At 49.0% G+C, this 19476-nt stretch overlaps 1 protein-coding gene across 3 annotated transcripts; it reads right to left on the reverse strand.

Moving 5' to 3' along the window:
* Positions 1-7960: 7960 nt before the first annotated feature.
* On the reverse strand, positions 7961-16839 carry NDRG2 (NDRG family member 2). Of its 3 annotated transcripts, none has more exons than XM_010600994.3 (16): positions 16818-16839; positions 15196-15251; positions 14472-14552; positions 13251-13356; positions 12891-13011; positions 12644-12706; positions 11692-11752; positions 11415-11501; positions 11121-11177; positions 10842-10945; positions 10338-10382; positions 9990-10041; positions 9683-9730; positions 9402-9437; positions 9170-9221; positions 7961-8927 (listed from the first exon to the last, which is right to left on the reverse strand). In XM_010600994.3, exons 3-16 carry the CDS (start codon positions 14544-14546, stop codon positions 8761-8763), a joined length of 1074 nt encoding a protein of 357 aa, XP_010599296.1. In that variant the 5' UTR covers positions 14547-14552; positions 15196-15251; positions 16818-16839; the 3' UTR covers positions 7961-8760. The 3 variants fall into 3 exon arrangements, with proteins under 3 accessions (XP_010599296.1, XP_023396415.1, XP_003421688.1); XM_023540647.2 differs by lacking the exon at positions 16818-16839 and adding an exon at positions 16540-16691; XM_003421640.3 differs by lacking the exon at positions 16818-16839 and adding an exon at positions 16185-16250.
* Positions 16840-19476: the final 2637 nt, after the last annotated feature.

A 19476-nucleotide genomic window follows, 5' to 3' on the forward strand; every position in this document is an offset into this window, starting at 1 on the left:
CCCAGAGATCACCTTTCAGCCAAATTTTAAATGGGCCTATAAAATAAACAATACTGGTGAGGAAAGTGCCCCTTAGAACAGTCTTCTATATGAGACCAAAAGGGCAACATCTGCCCAAAAGCAAAGATGAGAAGGTAGGAAGGGGCAGGAAAACCAGACAAATAGTAATGCGGAACTCAGGGTGGTAATGGGGAGATTACTGGCACATTTCAGGGATTGCAACCAGTGTCACGGAACAATTTGTTTATAAACTATTGAATGGGAAACTAATTTGCTCTGTAAACCTTCACCTAAAGCACTGGTTTTTTTAAAGCACAATAAAAATTTAAAACAGGTATTCAAACACATGCAAATACTTGTACACAAATGCTCATAGCAGTGCTATACATACTAGCCAAAAGGTGTAAACAACCCAACTATCCATCAACTGGTGAATGGATAAACAAAATGTGGTATATCCATATAATGGAATTCTATTCCACCATATACAGAAATGAAGTACTGATACATGTTACAACGTAGATCAACCTTGAAAACATTATGCTAAGTGAAAAGCTAATTACAAAAGACCACATAGTATATGATTGCATGTATATGGAATATACAAAACCAAACCCTCTGCCAATGAGTCAATTCTGACTCATAGCATTCTGTCCCCACAGGACAGAGTAGAATTGACCCATAGTGTTTCCAAGGAGCTGCTGGTAGATTCAAACTGTCGACCTTTTGGTTAGCCACCAAGCTCTTAACCACTGCGCCACCTGGGCTCCATGAAATGTACAGAATAGGCAAATCTATAGAGACAGTGGGTTAGTGGTTGCTTAAGGTTGGGGGAATATCTGGGGCGATAGCTAATGGGTACAGGTTTTATTTATGAAGTGATAAAAATGTTCTAAAATTGTGATAGTTTCACATATCCATGTATAAAAAAACATTGAATTGAACAATTTAAATGGGTGAATTGTATGCTATGTAAATTACATCTCAATAAAACTTCTATTTAAAAATAAAAACTGGCCTTTGGTAGAGGGAAGCAACCAATCTGCAGGAACCTGACAAGGAGGACCCAGGAAAATAACCTCACTCTCCTACTCATGGATCTACTGCCAATGTCTCTTATTGGCCAAACCTGAACAGAAGCCAGAGAACAAAAATGTCTGCTGGTACTCGACGACACTGGGTTTTTTTTACACTGCAGACAGGTCAGCCTCACGGGGCACAGGGCAGAACAGAGAGTTGTAGAGAGGCAAACAAGACACAGTCCATCCTCTGCTGCTTTCAACTTAAGTGATCTTCTTGCTGGGACTTTGGAAGGGATGAATTGGAAAGGACATGATTATATGGAAGCTGGAGAGCTTATCTAGTACAAAGCATTTGTATGACTGTTAAAAGGAGACTTAAGAAAGAATACATGAGACTGTCAGGGCTCTTCACTATGATTCTGGGTCACTGATTGTGTCAGCATTGGAGGTAAATGACGTGGAGGTTGGGATATTTCAAACATGGATGAGTCATGCACTTTTTGCCTTCTTCTGGCCCAGGAGCCCTTGCATTTGCTTTTAGCCTTCTCTTCTTTCAACCGTAAGTACTTTCCTTCCCAGTATCATTTCCTTTTGCCTTCCCAGGATTCTTACCAACCAGGACCAGAACGACCTTTAGTTTGAACCATATTGTACCAAAAGCTGGAGTAGGCTAGAGAATGGCTTTGTGGAGATAATAAAAATGCAGAGAAACTCAGAATCAGGAAAAGGAAACGATTTTCTGATCATTTTCAAAAGATGTGACACCACAGCAAGGACACAGAGAAGGCTATAAGGGAGCAGAGGATGAATGTGATTTCTGAAGGGGATTGAAACAAGGAAGGCTGAAATAAGAACTGGCACAAAAACCAAAGGTTGAAGGGAGAGCTGAGATAGTTGGGTGTGGTGATTAGAAGCCAACTCAGGAGTGAGCCTGGACTCAGGGAGAGATAAGTTGTAAAAGAAGGCAGTTTGATGAAAGCTGAGAAAGAAAAAATAGGACAGAGGATATGCAGAATGGGAGAAAGGATAGAAAGGGAAGCTAGTTGAAATACGAGAGAATTTATGTGGAACAATTTTCAAGTCTCCTTAATCCCAGTCCCCCTTTCCCATCCCTCATTCTCCTCTCCCGCACAAACACTTTTTATATACTGAAACAGGAAAAAAATCAGACTAAGACCTCCAGCTGCCCTCCTCCCCAGTGCCAGCTTTCCATTTGGGCCACCTAGAAATTGTTCCTTCAGGCCCAAAGTCCATCGAATGAGAAAAAGACAGTCTTTTTAATAAACGGTGCTGGCAAAACTGGATGTCCATCTGCAAAAAAAAAAAAGGAACGATACTTCACACCATACACAAAAACTAATTCAAAATGGATCAAAGATCTAAATATAAAACCAAAAACTATAAAGATCATAGAAGAAAAAATAGAATCAATGCTAGAGGCCCTAATACACGGCATTAACAGGATACAAATCATAACTAACAACACACAAACTCCAGAAGATAAGCTAGATAACTGGGATCTTTTAAAAATTAAACACGCTCATCAAAAGACTTCACCAAAACAGTGAAAAGAGAACCTACAGACTGGAAGAAAATTTTTTGGCTATGACAAATCTGACAAAGGTCTAATCTCTAAAATCTACAGGAAAATCCAACAGCTCTACAAAAAAAAAAAAAAAAAAAACAATTAAAAAATGGGCCAAGGAAATGAACAGACACTTCACCAAAGAAGACATTGAAGTAGCTAACAGACGCATGAGGAAATGCTCATGATCACTAGCCATTAGGGAAATGCAAATCAAAACCACAATGAGATACCACCTCACCCCAGCATTATTGGCACAAATCAAAAAAATTAGAAAATAACAAATGTTGGAGAAGCTGTGGGGAGATTGGAACTCTTATGTTCTGCTGATGGGAATGCAAAATGATACAACCATTTTGGAAAACAATATGACACTTCCTTGGAAAGCTAGATGTAGAAATACTGTATGATCCAGCAATCCCACTCCTAGGAATATATCCTAGAAAAATAAGAACCGCCACATAAATAGACATATGCACACCCATGTTCCCTGCAGCATTGTTCACAATAGCAAAAAGTTGGAAACAACTTAGATACCCATCAACAGATGAATGGATAAACAAACTATGGTAGATACACACAATGGAGTACTACACGATGATAAAGAACAATAATGAATCTGTGAAGCATCTCACAACATGGATGAATCTGGAGGGCATTATGCTGAGTGAAATAAGGCAATCACAAAAGGACAAATGTTGTATGAGACCACTACTATAAAAATTCATGAAAATGTTTACACACAAAAAGAAACAATCTTTGATGGTTACTAGGGAGGTGAGGGGTAGGGATGGAAAAATACTAAATAGACAACAGATAAGTGACATCTTTGGTGAAGAGTAAGACAGTACACAATACTGGGGAAGCGAGCACAATTTGTCCGAGGCAAGGTCATGGAAGCTCCATAGACACACCCAAATTGAGGAACCAAGTTACTGGGCTGAGGGCTGTGGGGACCATGGTCTCAGGGAACATCTAGCTTAATTGGCATAACAGTTTATAAAGCAAATGTTCTGCATTCTACTTTGGTGAGTAGCGTCTGAGTCTTAAAAGCTTATGAGCACACAACTAAGATATTCCACTGGTCTCAACCCATTGGGAGCAAGGGAGAATGAAGAAAACCAAAGACACAAGACCAAGATTAGTCCAAAAGGATAATGGACCACAACTATCACAGCCTTCACCAGAATGAGTCCAGCACAACTAGATGGTGCCCGGTTGCCACTGACTGCTCTGACAGGGATCACAATAGAGGGTCTTGGATAGAGCTGGAGAAAAATGTAGAACAAAATTCTTATTTAAAAAAAAAAAAGACCAGACTTACTGGCCTGACAGAGACTGAAGAAACCCCAAGAGTATGGCCCCAGATACCATTTTAGCTCAGTAATGAAGTCGCTCCTGAGGTTCACCCTTCAGCCAAAGATTAGATAGGCCCATAAAACAAAACAAGACTAAAGGGGCACATCATTCCAGGGGCAAGAACTAGAAGGCAGGAGGGGACAGGAAAGCTGGTAATAGGGAACCCAAGGTCAAGAAGGGACAATGTTGACATGTCATGGGGCTGTTAACCAATGTTACAAAACAACGTGTGTACTAATCATTTAATGAGAAGCTAGTTCTGTAAACCTTCATCTAAAGTACAATAATCAAAAAAAGAAATTTTTCTCTAAAGTAAACCTTTGGGAATCCCTCCACCTTTCCTTTGCTTACAAGCTGAGGGTTTGATCTGGATATTGCAGTGGTAGGATGACAATTCGTGAAGAAATGGGATGGAATGGTGGAGGATAGAATCAAAGACAAACCAGAGTTTAGGGAATATCCCAGAGCACGGTGGGAAATGAGCCAGAGAGCAACACCTGAGGACAAGATAGAGGCAGGAAGAAAATCAAGGTGCTCCAGACTAACTCTTGTGAGAGAATTCCTGCCACTTCGCCCATCTCCTAAAGGGAAATTTTGGAGTGTCTTGCCGCCCTCACTGAAGGAAAAAGTCCCTTGCTCCTGGCTGAGGTCTGATAGAGTACAAGGAAAGGCTGCCAGAATTTGAGTGGGCACGTATGTGTGAGTGTGACAACCAGCCAGACACGAGCTCATTCCCCCCCTGTCTGGGTCAGGCACCCGTTGCCATTAGCAAAGCTGAAGCAAAAAGCGTACAGACAGGTAATGTGCCCTGTCATGAATTGAATTACGTCCCCCAAAAAATGTGTATATCAATTTGGTGGGCCATGATTTCCAGTATTGTGCCATTGTCCTCCACTTTGTGATTGTAACTTTATGTTAAAGAGAATTAGGGTGGGATTGTAACAACCTTACCCAAGCACATTCTTGATCCACTGTAAAGGGAGTTTCCCTGGGGTGTGGCCTACACCACCTTTTATCTTTCAGAGGTAAAAAGGAAAGGGACGCCAGCAGAAAGTTGGGGACCTCATAACACCAAAAAAGCAGCTCTGGGAGCAGAGCACATCCTTTGGAGCCAGGGTCCCTGTGCCTGAGGAGCAACTCGAGCAGGGGAATACTGAGGACAAGGACCTTCCTCCAGAGCCGACAGACAGAGAAAGCCTTCCCCTGGAGATGACACCCTGAATTTGGACTTGTAACCTGCTAGGCTGTGAGAGAATAAATTTCTCTTCATTAAGGCCATGCACTTGTGATATTTCTGTTATAGCAGCGCTAGATGACTAAGACATACCCCCAGGCCCAGGTGTACAGATGCTTAAACATGCCAGGTGTAGAATTTTTTTTTATTTTAAGTTTGTTCTCAGTTACTAGCTTTAGATTTGTTGAATGTTAAATACAGAATGCATTCTACTTTTACTACATATGCAATTTTGAGAAAATTCTGACGTTAGTGAGGAGAGAGGCTGCAAACAAATTACATAGAGAGTTACAGCTGCTAACCAAAAGGTTGACAGTTCGAATCCGCCAACTGTTCCTTGGAAACTCTACGGGGCAGTTCTATTCCGTCCTATAGGGTCACCATGAATTGGAATTGACTTGACAGCAACAGGTTTTTTTTTGGTTTGGACACCAGGCCTCTTGTCAGAATTGACTCACTTCCCAGTTAGTTCTAAGATAGCTCTAGAAAGGTGGTGTCTCCCACTCCTGCACTTCCCCTAACCATTAGAAATAAACCAATTGCCGTGGAATCAATTCCAATTCCCGGCAACCTCGTGCATGTCAGAGTACAACTGTGCACCCTAGGGTTTCCGATGGCCTTTCTTCTGCGGTACCTCTGGATAGACTCGAATCTCCAACCTTCCTGTTAGTAGGCAAGCATGTTAACCATGTGCACCACCCAGGGACTCCTAACCATGAGAGGAGTCCTCTCTAATGTTTAACATCGATCCCTCCTGCTGCAGTTCCACTTTTTTGCATGTACCTTCAGAGAATCGCCCTTTAAAATCTCTTCACCAATCTAGAGTTTTTGAGCTGAACCACAGATTCTTCTCACTGCATTCTTCTAGTTTAATTCTCCAACCCATTTAGTCCTCTTTAGGACTTTTGTCCCTAAAGTCTGGGAAGCACCTACATTCCTTAAGAATGAGGAGAAGAGAGAAACAGGAGTCCTAAGTCTTAAGCAGAGACAAAAAATAGTTTGTGGTTCAGCTTCTATAAAGTCAACCACAAACTCCCTCCTCGGAGCCTCTGAGCTCTGATCCTGAGAAAGGGAAGGGGCTGCTGGCCATGACATTGTGACTTCGCCATACAGCTACTGCACAGAACCACAAAAAACAGGCTGTAGAACAGGACAAACAGGGAATTAGGAACTGGAGAAAGTTCCTCCATGGCAACCACAGGGAGGCACTGTGTCCCCATGGGCTAGAGTGTCTAGGACCAACAAAGGGAGGTCAGTCAAGGACAGTAAGCCCCCTCACCCTTCTTCCCAGCAGAGGGCATCGCTCTCTCTCTGTCTTGGCTTTCTTATGCAGAGAAATCTATAGGGGAGATAGATACTAACACCACACGCACATATGTAATGCGCTCCCATTTCTGAAGATTACCTTGCTCTCTCTTTAGGCAAATGTGCAGACAAGACGTGCCTTCCCTCTCATAATGCACAACAGCTGTTATTGCCTGTAAATATTGTAGCTCTTTGCCTTTTCTGTTTTTCCTAGGGGCTAGTTGACCCCAATGATTCCAATTACGCCTTGTTTTCCTTACTGTGGTATTTAAGCACTCTTTGCTGTGTGCCCTGTATGTGGCCACTCTGGTTTAGGCAACCATCCAATAGCTCCACAACCCTGTGGTCACCCATCACCCTGCACCCATTATGACTCCAGCCTAAAAAAAAAAAACAAAAACAAAACCCACTGCCTTGGAGTCGATTCCGACTCTTAGTGACCCTATAGGACAGAGTACAACTGCCTCAAAGGGTTTCCAAGGAGCAGCTTTCAATTGGTGACCTTTTTGGTTAGCAGCTGAATGTTTAACCACTGCGCCACTAGGCTTCCTGGCCTATTACATTTAAAATAGTCTTGGTCCTATGGGATAGAGTGGTGAAATGCTCAAGACTCAAGAATGTATTCCATGCCCCACTTCTGTACCAGTCAGTGTGTCAGCTCTAGACATCAAGCTGCCTGTGGGGTTTCTATAAAGCAATCTGGCAAATGACCTTAGTAATATTCCATCCACAGTACCCTTGCCAATGATGCTACGAAGTGCCTTCTCATTTTTACTGTTGGGCTTCAAGAGCCCAAGGATCAGCCTGCAAAGTTGCAACATACCTGAAGTCCTCTGGATGGTAATTGTTCATATTTTTTTAAAAACTTCTCAAGAGAACCACAAAGTCTAATGTGCTCCAGATCTCTTGGATCCCCTGGGGGAGCAGGAATTCCCAAGAGGAAATCCTTTTTGCTGTGACCCTCCCTCCTGAAAGTCTTTAGCATGGAGTGAACTAGGAGCAGCCCAACCCTATAGTAACTGCATGAGCCCTGATCCATGGATTATGCTGAATCTATCTAAACAGAGTTTAGGTGACCCCTAGGAAGGATCCTGCAAGGTGGGCCGCAAGATGTTGTTTGGCACTTTAGTTGCTTGTCTATATTTCCTTCTCTAAAATCATGATGTTGGTGGCATCTCTGAAATCCTGTGGCATTTCTCAGAGATCCATAACCAATAAGGAACTCATCTAAGTGGCCCCTCTCTCCTGAGCTTGAAAATGTTGGCTATCAGACCCAAGAACAATACCTTTCTATTGGAACAGGGGTCAGTGACTTACATGGTCACATTTTACAACGTGTCTATGCTACATCAGCCTTCTCTCGTGGCTTATGTCATTTTGAGAAGCGAGTGGGAGAAGTGGGCAGAGAGGGAAAGAGGCATGATGCAGGCATACCCAGACAAAGAATAACGGTGCTCAGATTCCTCTAGTTTATTGTTACAGCGGGAGTTGTGGGAGACAGGAGGGCACCCTCCACACATTTCCGTGTGGTCAGAGCCCCAGGGCAACCCTTCCCACCCCTATGCCAAGCCCCAAGCAGGCCGGCCCAAGCTTGACTCCTTCCCCCATCCCATGCTAGATGTACACTGACAGCTACCAAAGTTAGTGCAGCCAAATGGCCCCAGGCCCCCTTGTATTGCCCTAGCTCCAGTCCTTCCCCATACTCATTCTTTACCCACCACCTCCTATTCCAACTTCCTTTTCATACACTGGATGTTCCTATCACATCCTGAGGGCCACTAATCCACCAGCAAGCCTCCCCCTGAGACACATTCATTTGGGCCCATAATGAGAAGCCGTAACAGCTTTGGTGAATAGAGCCTCAGACCTAAGCTCCCTCCCCCTTGCAAATATGAGATAAGTAGGAAGAGTCTGATGGAGGCACCATGGACAATAACAGCCTCTTATCCCTCACCTAAGGACACCTAGAACAGGGAGCGGGGATGAGTGCCCTCTCCACCCTATACCAAAATGGGGGGAGGTAGAGTAATTTAGGGGTCCGGGTCTGTAACAGATATTAGGGCATCTCTCCCAGGACCTGGAGGGAATCACAGGTTAGAGGTCAAGGTTAGGGTAGCAATCAAAGATCAAGGTTGTCTCCACATGTGATCTGCCCATCTTCCCTTGCTCACTCTGGCCCAGTGCCCTGATGCACCTCCCAGGTTAGCGCTAAGGGAGGTGAGGGCTGGGTCCCACACCAGGGCAGCAAGAGCCATTCAACAGGAGACCTCCATGGTGTGGCCCGGAAGCCCTGAAGGGAGAGTCCCAGACTCGCTGCTCTGGGACAGGGTTCGAGAACGGGAGCGGTTGCCATCAGTGGATGCTGCACTGGTCAGGGAGGCAGTGCGAGACCGGGAGAGGCGAGTCATACAGGAAGAGGCCACTGTGGAGAAAGAAGGATAACCAGGCAGTCAGAAAGGAGATGGGGAAGGAGGCTGGCAACTCAGAGTAGGGTGCATGGGTAGAGATGAGGGTTCTGACTAGGGCCAGGGGGACAATGAGCTTGACTTGGCAGATGGTGATGAGTCCAGGAATCAGTCTAAAATGGTCCAACCCCTTGGTTCCCATCCCTCCTCCTGTGCAGCAATCCCTTGTCCTCATGATGGCCTCTGACCCCATACTCACTGTAGCCCATGCCTTGCAGGAAGTACTTGAAGGCTTCAGTCAGCTTGCCTGGCTGTGGAAATATGATGAGAGGGATTCAGTGGGGTGAGGTTAGAAGCTAAGCTGGAGCCCAAGGTCATGGCACATGTGGGCATGAGGTATAAGGCAAAGGGAAGAGTTCAGTGCCACTAATATCCTATCCCACCTCCCCACTGCCCCCCCCCCCAATCCCATGGAAGGCAGGGATACTCACCTGAGTCAACTGGGGCTGACCTCCGGAGTCAGCCATCTGTTCAGAAGAGAGACACCCAGAAAGAATGACACACATGTAAAGAAATGAACCACACACAGGGTAGGACAAGGTCTCTCTTCCCTAGCTTCCTCACTCCAGCCCCTTGGTTTTTTATTTATTTTTTTTTTTATCCCATTTGTTCCCATGCAGGGCCCTAGAAGCCTAGAAGCTGAATGTAGAAAGAATATAAGGGTGAGGACCTGGGGCAGGAGTCAAGCTGGGCACTGAGTAGGATTACTGACCTTGAGGAAAGAGGTCTGGGTGGGGTCCAGTTTTGAGTTACATTCCACCTAGAGTAAGTAGGGAGCTGAATGAATGAGGTCATACTCCCTCTGGCCCCTCCCCTCCAGTCCCTTTCCTACCAGCCCCCTACCATTCCCTGCTCCCCACTGCTCTGCACCCCCCTCCCCCCGCCAGTAATCAAACTCTTCATTACCCAAAGTTACTCTTCTTGTTCCAAACGGAGCTTGGCCCCTGGCAAGATACCCCTCTGACCACCACACTAGGGATTCCAGCCCTCCCTCACCCACCCCAAACTTCCCTACTGACCACTGCATCTTCATGAGGTGCTTGGTCTCCTACCACCAGCATCACAGGGCACCTGAGGGCACAGTGTCGGGGAGGAGGTGGTGAACCCCTGGCACTCACTCACCTACCTCTTCCCAAAACAGCAGCTGGAAAAATGTCTGGCTCCAAAGAGGAAACAGTCTTCTGAATCCTACTGACCTCACCAAGAAGATTTAAAGGGGGGAGGCCTAGGGGTGATGATATGCTAAATAGGATTGGGTGGGAGATGACAAGGAAATTCCCTGGCAAGAGACCCTCTTTCTTGTAAGGGTATAAATACCTAGGGAAGATTCAGGGAATGGGGCATAGTTTTATCTCTTAAAGTCTTACTTGAGGGTGATATCACTTCCACGCTCAAAGTTCAGATCTCGGCGGCTAGAGAGGGGTTAAAAGAGGAGTGGAAATTTTAGGCAGGCAATGCTACCCATCGAGATGCAAACTATCTTCCCCATGAAAGTCTCTTCCTCCCAAAAATAGTGGTCCAATATTAGTGATTAAAAGTGGGAACCAAAAAAAAAAAAAAGTGGGAACCAAAGGGGAAGGTGGCAAGCAGGCCCCAAGCACGACCTGGGTAGTGCCCCAGATCCTGATCAAAGGGCAGTGAAGGGGCTGGAGGAGTAGAAAGACAGGAGATCATCTTACTTCTGAGAATCCAAAAGTCTAAAGGAGGTAAATGAGGTCTACCCTGGAGCTGCCCCAGCTGCACACTAAATTCTACCCTCCTTGTACATCGCGTGCTTCCCAGGTTTTCCTCTCTTCCTCTGTGCCTCCCTGTGGCCCCAGTCACCGGTTCTACAGCACTATCATGTGCGCCCACACACACTGCCCACTCACTTGTTGTAGCTGTTCCAGTACAGTTCAATGTTCTCCAGGTTGGGTGCATGCGTAACAATATTTCTATACTTTTGTACCAACTCAGAATTTCCAGACAGATCTTCCTGAAGCAGAGAAGAGGGAGGAAAATTAGGGATCGGAAGAGAAACCCAGAGATACCAGATGAGAGGAGGCAAGCCTTCTTCCTTGTTCAGATCCTGTCCCACCTAGGGCAGTCACTCCAAGCATTCAAGTCCCTCCTGGTCCCCTCTACTCCCTCCAGCTTCCACAACTACTTACCTGGCTGAAGAGATGTCCAAGGATCATCTCCGGAATGGAAGAGGTGAGGCCAGTTAGCTGTGAGGAAAGGGGCAGATGAGATATGACTCAGGGCATTATGGGAAGAAGAAACCCAGGCAGAGTGACCAGCCTCGTCTTGGTGGGTCCAATGACACAGCCTCACTTCTCTGCCCCATCACCACCTCCTTTTCTTCCTTTAAGTTCAGAGGCTATTCAGGTATGTTGATGAAGCTTAGGTGGACCCATACAAGGGGAATCCCCACCCTGGATCTCAGCACACAAGTCCCTCCAAACCTTGTGGGCTGCCCAGTCCATCCAACCCTTGGCATTGGGATCAATGTTGATGAGGACAAGGCCCTCAACTGTGTCTGGGTGGTTAAGCTGCGGGCAGGAGGGGAAACAGAGACAGGGCATGAGCTCCACTCCGTCTTGGACTCCCCTAGGGCCTACCTCCCCTCCCTCACACTTGCTTCCCCTCCCCAAACACACAGTAGTAAACGATACTGTCCTTATCAGTCTGCCACAGGCCCTGAACCCTCCTTTCCCTCTTCTGGGAGTTTTTATTTCTTACAGCATATCGCGACAGGACGTAGGCTCCAGCTCCAACACCAATTCCAATTATGGTAGAGAAACTGTGAGAGGGAAATGCATGCCTAATGGGCCCTGATGTCCAAGACCCGCTACAGTCCAGCCTCACCAAACTTCTCACCCTCCTTCCCAAGGCTGTGGGCACAAAGGATAGAAAGTGACCTTCCTTTGGGGAATGGTGAAAAAGGAAGATTCCAAGGAGCTAAAGACTGGCATTGGTAATCAATGTAGATCCCTGGAGTCTATCCTCAGCTCCCTCTTTGAGAGCTAGTATCTGGAAAAGAAACACCCATCCACCCACCCAACACAAGGCACACTGTTTTCCTACATAGCTCTTTGCCATTCTCATTTTTCAGGAGCTAGTTCAACTTGTTTTGTTTTAGTTCCTGGTTCCTCTAGAGGAATGGGAAAAAGGGAACTTTAAGCAAGACGTGAAAGAGGACACAGCTTTAGTGAACAACAGGGAGAATGGGAGAAATGGCAAAGAGGTGAACCAGAACGGCACAGGGCTGTGGTTCCTAGGAAAAAAGCCAAGTCAAAAGTAGGACCCAAGAGTCACTAACACACACACACACACACCGGGCTCCCAGTTCCCCCAGGTGTGTGGGGGAAAGGGGAAGGATGAGACAGGTCTACCTGGTTCCTCAGGGATTGTATTACCCCATCCTCTTCCTCCTTTGCTTCCTGATCAGAGAAGCCCCTCCTTAGCCTGAAGCAAGGCCAAGCACTAAGGCTACTCTGCTGACTCCAGCCAATTTTCTAAACCTACTCCCCCTCCTCTCAGCAGCATTCAAGGTGGGAGCAGAGAGGAGGAAGGCTATATCTAGGCCAGAGACGAGAACTAGCCCAGGAACTATGGTGGGTTCAGGAGTTCCAAGGGTCTCCTTGTGTGGGAAAGGGGAAGTCTGGTTTGGAGGGGTCCCCAGGCTTCTCACTTTAAGTACTGCAGGATACAAGGGATCATGTCTGCAAGCTGATCCAGGGACGGGTACTGATATCTGGGGAAGATGAGAATGTTAAGAAAGATACCAACCTGTCCCCACTTCCCCCCACCTCAAAACACCCCACTCATCTTCTCCCCAGTCACCACTGCCCTCCATGCTTCCCTTCTTTCCCGGCTCAACCTTCCCCACACCGGCCCTGTGCCCCAGGCTGGTCACAGGATAAGGACCTAATTCTTACCCCAAAGGGAACACCGGAGCCCCTTCTTCCATTCCAGGGGCATCCACATGAACCCGCACAAAGTTCTGAATGATTTCCTGCATATCCCCAAACTGAAACAGGGGCTGGAAGCAGGTCTTATCTAAAGAGAACCCACATCACCCCAACAGGAGAGTCAGACAGGGAAAAGTGTCCCCTGGGTCAGAACCTACCCTTTTTCTGTCACGCCGCAGTCAGGCAAGGAGAGAGCTTCTCCTTGCTAAGCCAAATGGCTGCCTTCCTGCCCACACTGACCCCTCACCCTCACACTGGGTTCTTACCCTTCCCCTTCCCCCCAGCCTCTTCAGAGAAAGGAGTGGGAGGGGGAGTGAAGGTCCTTACAGTTGAGTCCCACATCATGGTAGGTGAGTATCGCTGGACGCTTGGGTTTGGGGGTGCCGTAGACAGTAAAAGTGACGGAGCCGTAAGGGGTCTCCACTGAGTGAGTCTGCAGGAAAACAGGTCACCATCAGGTAGGAGGAAAGCCTGGTAGTGCAGTGGTTAAGAGCTTGGCTGCTAACTCCCTCCTGAGAATTTGCACTTCTAACAAGTTCCCTGCAGAAAATTTGCATTTCTACCCCAGATATCCTGAATCAGAATCTAGGGTTTAACAAGACCCCCAGCTGATTCTTGGTGGTGTAGTGGTTAAGAGCTACAGCTGCTAACCAAAAGGTCAGCAGTTTGAATCCATAAGGTGCTCCTTGGAAACCATATGGGGCAGTTCTACTCTGTCCTATAGGGTCGCTCTGAGTCGGAATAGCCTCGACAGCAATGGATTTTTTTGGTTCAGCCGCTGATTCTTATGTATAACTTCCTGGGAATACTTGTTAAAAACGCAAATTCTCAACAGGGATACAAACAGGACCCAACCAGGTTCAGAGCCCTGCAAAAGTCATGGAGTTCGGGGGCTTGGGGGAGAGAAAGAGGAAAGGAAACAGTTAAAAATAGGGTCATCAAGAATTTAGTTTAGCAAAATATGACCATGGAATGAGTTTGTGGGTGCAAAACAGTAATGAAAGAGTGGAGAGAACCAGGGAACTCTGAAAAGGAAAAGAAAGGAACAAGAGGGGAGAGATGGGGAAGGGAAAGGACTGGAATAGAAGGAAAGGAAGCAAAGAGAAGAGAAAGAGACACGTAGGGGCCCTCTCTGGACTGGGGGAGAGGAGAGAGCCCCTCTTCCCACCCTGGGACCACTCCAAGCTGTTACCTGTCCCTGGTCCAGGAGGATTCGGGCAGCTAACTCAGCCTCCTGGAGAGACACACACAGATAGACACACGCAGAAACACACAACCACAGAGAGTCACAGATGGAGAGACAGACAAAGAGAGGCCAAAGACAGAAAGAGATTGACAAAAAGAGACATGGAAAGGATGAAGGTTAGTGTAGTGACAGGAAAGGGCCTGGACTCCCAATTGCAGTGGATGGGGAGAGAGACATAGGTAGAGCTGGAGAAAGTAGCGGAGTGGGTTAGAATGAGGTCAGTGGACGTGGGAAGGCAGGAGATAAAGGAGATGCTTGGCGGTCTGGAATTAAGCATGAGGAGTCGAAGGGTCTCTACTAACCTTGGCAGCCTTGGGCACCTGTCCTGGCAATAGCGGCTTCTCCTCTGTGATCTGCACCTCCTGCAGCTCCGCCATGGTGGCCTGGCAGGTTGAGACAACAAGAAGACTGGCGAAGGCTGCCTTCACCCCCACCACCCTCACGCCTCTCAGCACAATGCAGGGTGCAGAGGGGCCCAGGAGGCACCCTACTGCACACACGCAAACATTCCTGCCTCCAGCTCCATTTCCAGGCCAAGTGGAAGAGGGGCTGTGGAAAAGGAGTCTGGACACCACTTCTCTCCAGACTGGCCACCCCCACTGCTGCCCCCTCAACACCCTCATCCTGCATAGAAATACCAGGGTGGGGCAACCACACAGCTCAGGTTTCCCAGGCTATATTTAGGGGCCACCCCACACTACCAGTTAGATAGGGGGTAAAACTCATGGCTCAGGGACTGAGTATTCCAAAGATACCAAAGGACAGGGTATTGACTGTCACCTTCAGCTAAAGCCCCAGGGTCAGCAGCTCAAAGGGGAAGGGGCCAAAAAAGGCCAGAATATATGACCAAGGGTGGGAGGCATCTCTGTCCAGCCTACCCTGTCTCTCTTCCTCTCAAGGCACTCCCCCCTAACTGTGAATAAACAAGCAGACATTCCACATTAGTGGGGCTGGTGAGGAGCAGAACACCTGTGCAGACCCTCAGAGGGAGAAGACAGAAGCCCAGGGGTGGGGTCACTTACTGACCTCCTATTGGCTGGATGCAGTGCGGTTAGGGGTCAGGGTTCTTCTGGCTCTGGGGTCTGTGAAAACACAGCAATAAGGTAAACGACATGGAAGCCAGAGCCTGGGTCTTTTAGGGACAGAGCGCCTCAGCCCTAACCCAGACTCCCGGGGTCACTAACCCTCCCCCGGGTCACTAACCCTCCCCAATCTCTGCCACAGGGGTCCAGAGAACACTCATCCCTAAGCTTCAACGAGAATCAATACAGGCCAGAGGGGCCTGCAGGCAGAGAGCAGGTTTATCAGTCCCGGCTGGGGGTGGAGAGAAGGAAGTGCTGATGTGGAGGGAAGAGCGTGGCTTGTCAGAACCTCTGGATTCCCAACTCTGTCGCCACCAGTGTGACCTTGGCCCAGTCAGTAACGACTCTTGCCTCAGTTTCCTATCTGCAAACTAGAAGGGGGGGCGAGGAGATCCCCAGGATTTTTGACAGTTCTCGGGTGAGATGAGGTAGCAAAGCATGGCTGTTTCCCTCCACCATTTAATAACAAACAAAAAAGCCTCGTGTCGCTTCAGTCCTCCACCTAATCTAGTCTCCGTGTAGGTTCTGCAAGTGGAGAAACGGGGACGGGAAGGGGGAGAACAGTCCCACAAGCTCCTTCCAACCTCCCCCGACGGCCCGCGGTGGCCGAGCGCCAGCTGGGAAGGGATGGGTGGAAGGGATGGGACCAAACGGGCCGGTATGAATCTGCACACGCTGCCAGTCTGCGTGGGGACCGGCCGACAGCCTCGCGCGCCTGGCGCCGAGTGACCTGGACGCTCGACCCAGCCTCGCGCCCGCCCCAAACACGCTCCACGGCTCGCCGAGCCTCCGCCTTTGTGCGCAGCGGCCGAGCGCAGGCTCCCTGCTGGCCCCTGCCCCCGAGCCGTCAGCCCGGGCTATCAGGATCAAAGGGCCCCCGGGCCGGGCCTGCGCCGCGCAGGCCCCACGGCCCCTCGCTGCCCCTCCCCCTACCTGCTGCCGCCGCGGCCGCTTCCACCTTCACTTGCCTTTGACTCTCCGGCCCGCCCCGGCTCGGACTCCCCATAGACCCGCCCCCGGCCCGCCCCGGCCCGCCCACCCGCCCACAGCTCCCGGCAGACCCGCCCCGGACCCCTGTAAACACGCCCCCCTTTACTCCGCCTCGGGCGGCCTGCGGCTCCGGGTGGGGCGGTGCTGGGGCGCGAGGGAACTCAGGAAAGCTTGCAGCCTGCGCTCGCGCTTCCCCACAACATCCGCCCCAAGGGGACGGTGGGCGCTGTGGAGGAATCCCTCAGCCCTGCGGAGAATCCCCCCACGCCCACCCCTCAACACAGCCCCCAGCCGTGACCTGGATCTGCCTGTCGCACTCTGGCTCTTTCCCTCGCCCCCAGACTCAGGGGTAGAGGCGGAGAGGTGGGCAGACAAACCCAGGGTGCTAACACCCAAAGATTTCGACTCCGCCCGCCCGGAAACAGAGAACTTGGTTAAGGAAAGAGGAGGTGGACGGGAATCTCGGCAGAGGAGGCGGGGGTCTCGCCCGCTGGGAGGGGCAGGTGTGCCAGCGGCGGGTGCAGGGGCGTCGACGACGCGGGTGCTCCGACTCCGGGGCGCCCAGGGTCCTGGTACCTCCTCTCTGCTGCGTCTCGACGCCTGCTCCGAGAGAAGTTGGAAAACAAGGCGGGGGGGCGAGGAGCGCGGGGGGCCGCTATAAATAGAGGGAGATCTCAGGCGGGGTGGGGGGGGGAGGATGGCCAACGGGGACTCCCGGGTCAAGGCCCCAAGGGGGGGTGGAGGAGGGGCCGGGGACCCCCAAGGACTCTGACTCCTGGGTAAACAGGCGCAGGGGCGGGGTTAGCCATGAGGGGGTGGAGTGGGGGTTTGGGGAGGACGCAGTGTCCCGGGCTGGGACCCAAGAGACCCTGTGGCTTTGGCGCTAACCCCTCCCAATCCGGCGCAGAGAAGGAGGGCGAGACCAGCTTGGCCTGGCTGAATTGCAATGCCCAGACGATCGTGCCTTAGGGACCGCCGTGTCTCTCCGTGCCTGCCTGGGTGGTTTGCCATCCCAGTCTCCTCACTGGCCCTGTGCCCCTCAGAGAAAGACCACCTGGAATGGGATGGCTGAGGTGACTACGGGCATTCAAAGTTGTCTTAGGCAAAACGAAATCAGATTGAATTCCTTCCCACCTGCCCCCTTCTGCCTCCGCGCTCCCGCCCCCGACAGGATCCCAGCCCCCCTCCCCCCCCCCCGTCCCTCTTCAGCCTGGTTCCTAAGTTGCCATTTTGGGGGCTGGGCATCTAGCCAGTTCGGAACAATGGCCAATGGAACTGGGGCTGCCAACTGCAACGCCTGCACAGACTGCCCCCCCAAGACCCCCAAATTGCCCTCCCCCCCTGCCTGGGAACCGCCACCCGCAACACTCCCCCCGTCCAAGGAACATCAATGCCCCTTTCATCCCCACTTGGCAGAGTCTATTGGAAAGAAGGAGGGGCCAAGAGGGAGGCGGTGACCCAGAGTAGGAGAACTGGTCAGATCAAACTCAGCCTTCAACTCCCCCAAATCTGAAGGGCCTCTTACATTCCTCAATTTTCCTCTATTGCTTTCCCCCACTTCCTCCATAACTATTTCCCTTATAAACTGGCACAGAAGCGGGCGTCTTGGCTCCTCTAGCTCCTTCATGCCTCTGGATCCCTGTTTAACACTCTCCTGGACAGGGAAAAGCCTGCTGGCATTAGGAACGTAGTACAGATCCACAGAAAAAGAGAGAGATTTCAAAAGCTCTAGTAGAACTGGGGAAGAAAGAGAGTCTAGAGAACTTTTGCCTGCAACTTTCTCTGAAGTGTCTAAAGTAGTCTTACTTGGAGTGGTGGAGGGAGGGAGACCTGGAGGTTCCAGCATCTAAATTAGTCTCTGGGTCAGGATGACTCAGGGGGAACCTGATAAGGGGCCTGAGCAGGGGCCTGGGGCAGGGAGGAGGTGGGAAATTTCCACTGGGATCTGTTTGCTTCCTAGGCCTAAGGGCCCCGGGCCTCTGCAGGCAGAAGTGAGGCTGATTCTGTCTAAGATATGGTTCCTCCTTCTCAGGGGAGCTCCTGGTCCTGGCCCTGGTGTAAATGGCCCAACTTCCCATGGGCCAGAAGCAGAGTCAAACTATACCTTCAATTAAGCAGCACTGTTAAGTACCTGCTGTGTGCAAGTCACTGTGTAGATGATATGAGGAATTTAAGGAAGTGTTAAAGTCTAGCTATACCCTCTCTGGAAATTATGAATCACACTGTTGAGGGGAGGTATAAACACAGAGAAAATCAAGAAAAATTATGTGTATATATATATATATATAAAAGATCAATCGTTTAGACAATAAGTCTTACTATAGCAGTAGTTTCTCACCCTTTTCAAGTGGGAGATCAGTGATTTCTCTGCCTATGTGATGGCATTAGTATTTCCTGACTGAGAAAACACCTAAAGACAAATGATGAATTCAGCCATACTTTGAAACAAGTTTGTACAGTACTCTGAGAATCACAACTGTATATATAGTAAGAGCTACTTGTGCAAGACATGTTCTTTACTCAGTTGATGATTAATGCTCCGTGTACATATGGATTCCAGGACCCCATCAATAATTCAGAAACCTTCCCCTAGGAGGCCTCAGACCACAGGTTGGGAACCATTATCTGACTATAATTCAGAGGAGGAAAGGGCTCTGTTCATAGAGTGAATCACCCTATGAGGAGTGCACCCATGGAATATTTGAGTAGAGGAAGGGGCTTTCTATCCAGGCTGAGAGAGAGCATGAGGGAAAGTTTGAAGGTAGAAATACACAAATACACAAATTACTGTGAAGAACTGAATACTAGCTAAAAAAAAATACTAAAAAAAAAAAAAATACTACTATGTGTAAAATGCTTCCCGTGTATCATCCCCCAATTCTGTAAAAGTATTGTCCCTGTTGTACGGATGAGGAAACTGAAGCTCCGAGATATTTAGTGACTTTCCCAAGACCACTCAGCTAGCAAATGACAAAAGATTCAAATCCCCACCCAGATCCATTCCACTCCAAGAACTATGCTCTTTCCACTAGCAGGTAGCCTCTCAAGAGTATGATGATTATGCCATTATGGCCCACGGAGAGCTGAAGAATACTTTGGTGAGAGGTGGGTGATATTTGGTAAGGTAGATTTGGGCTAAATTGTGTAGGTCCTTGAATGCCAGGCAAAAAGGTTTGGCAATGAAGAGCCATAGAACATTCCCAAGCAGGAGTAATGCGTAGAAAAAAACAGTTTT

This window comes from Loxodonta africana, chromosome 10 (genome assembly GCF_030014295.1).
Source record: "Loxodonta africana isolate mLoxAfr1 chromosome 10, mLoxAfr1.hap2, whole genome shotgun sequence".
Lineage (NCBI taxonomy): Eukaryota > Metazoa > Chordata > Mammalia > Proboscidea > Elephantidae > Loxodonta > Loxodonta africana.

Bases quoted from the DNA above. Each gene is read 5' to 3' on its own strand.
- NDRG2 (XM_010600994.3), bottom strand. From the start codon at position 14,546: ATGGCGGAGCTGCAGGAGGTGCAGATCACAGAGGAGAAGCCGCTATTG. The intron at 13,012-13,250 runs GTAAGGACCTTC...GGTTCTCTTTAG, and splicing joins CCATGATGTGGGACTCAACT to ATAAGACCTGCTTCCAGCCC. The intron at 10,042-10,337 runs GTAAGACTTTAA...CTGTGCCCTCAG, and splicing joins GGAAGTGATATCACCCTCAA to GTGCCCTGTGATGCTGGTGG.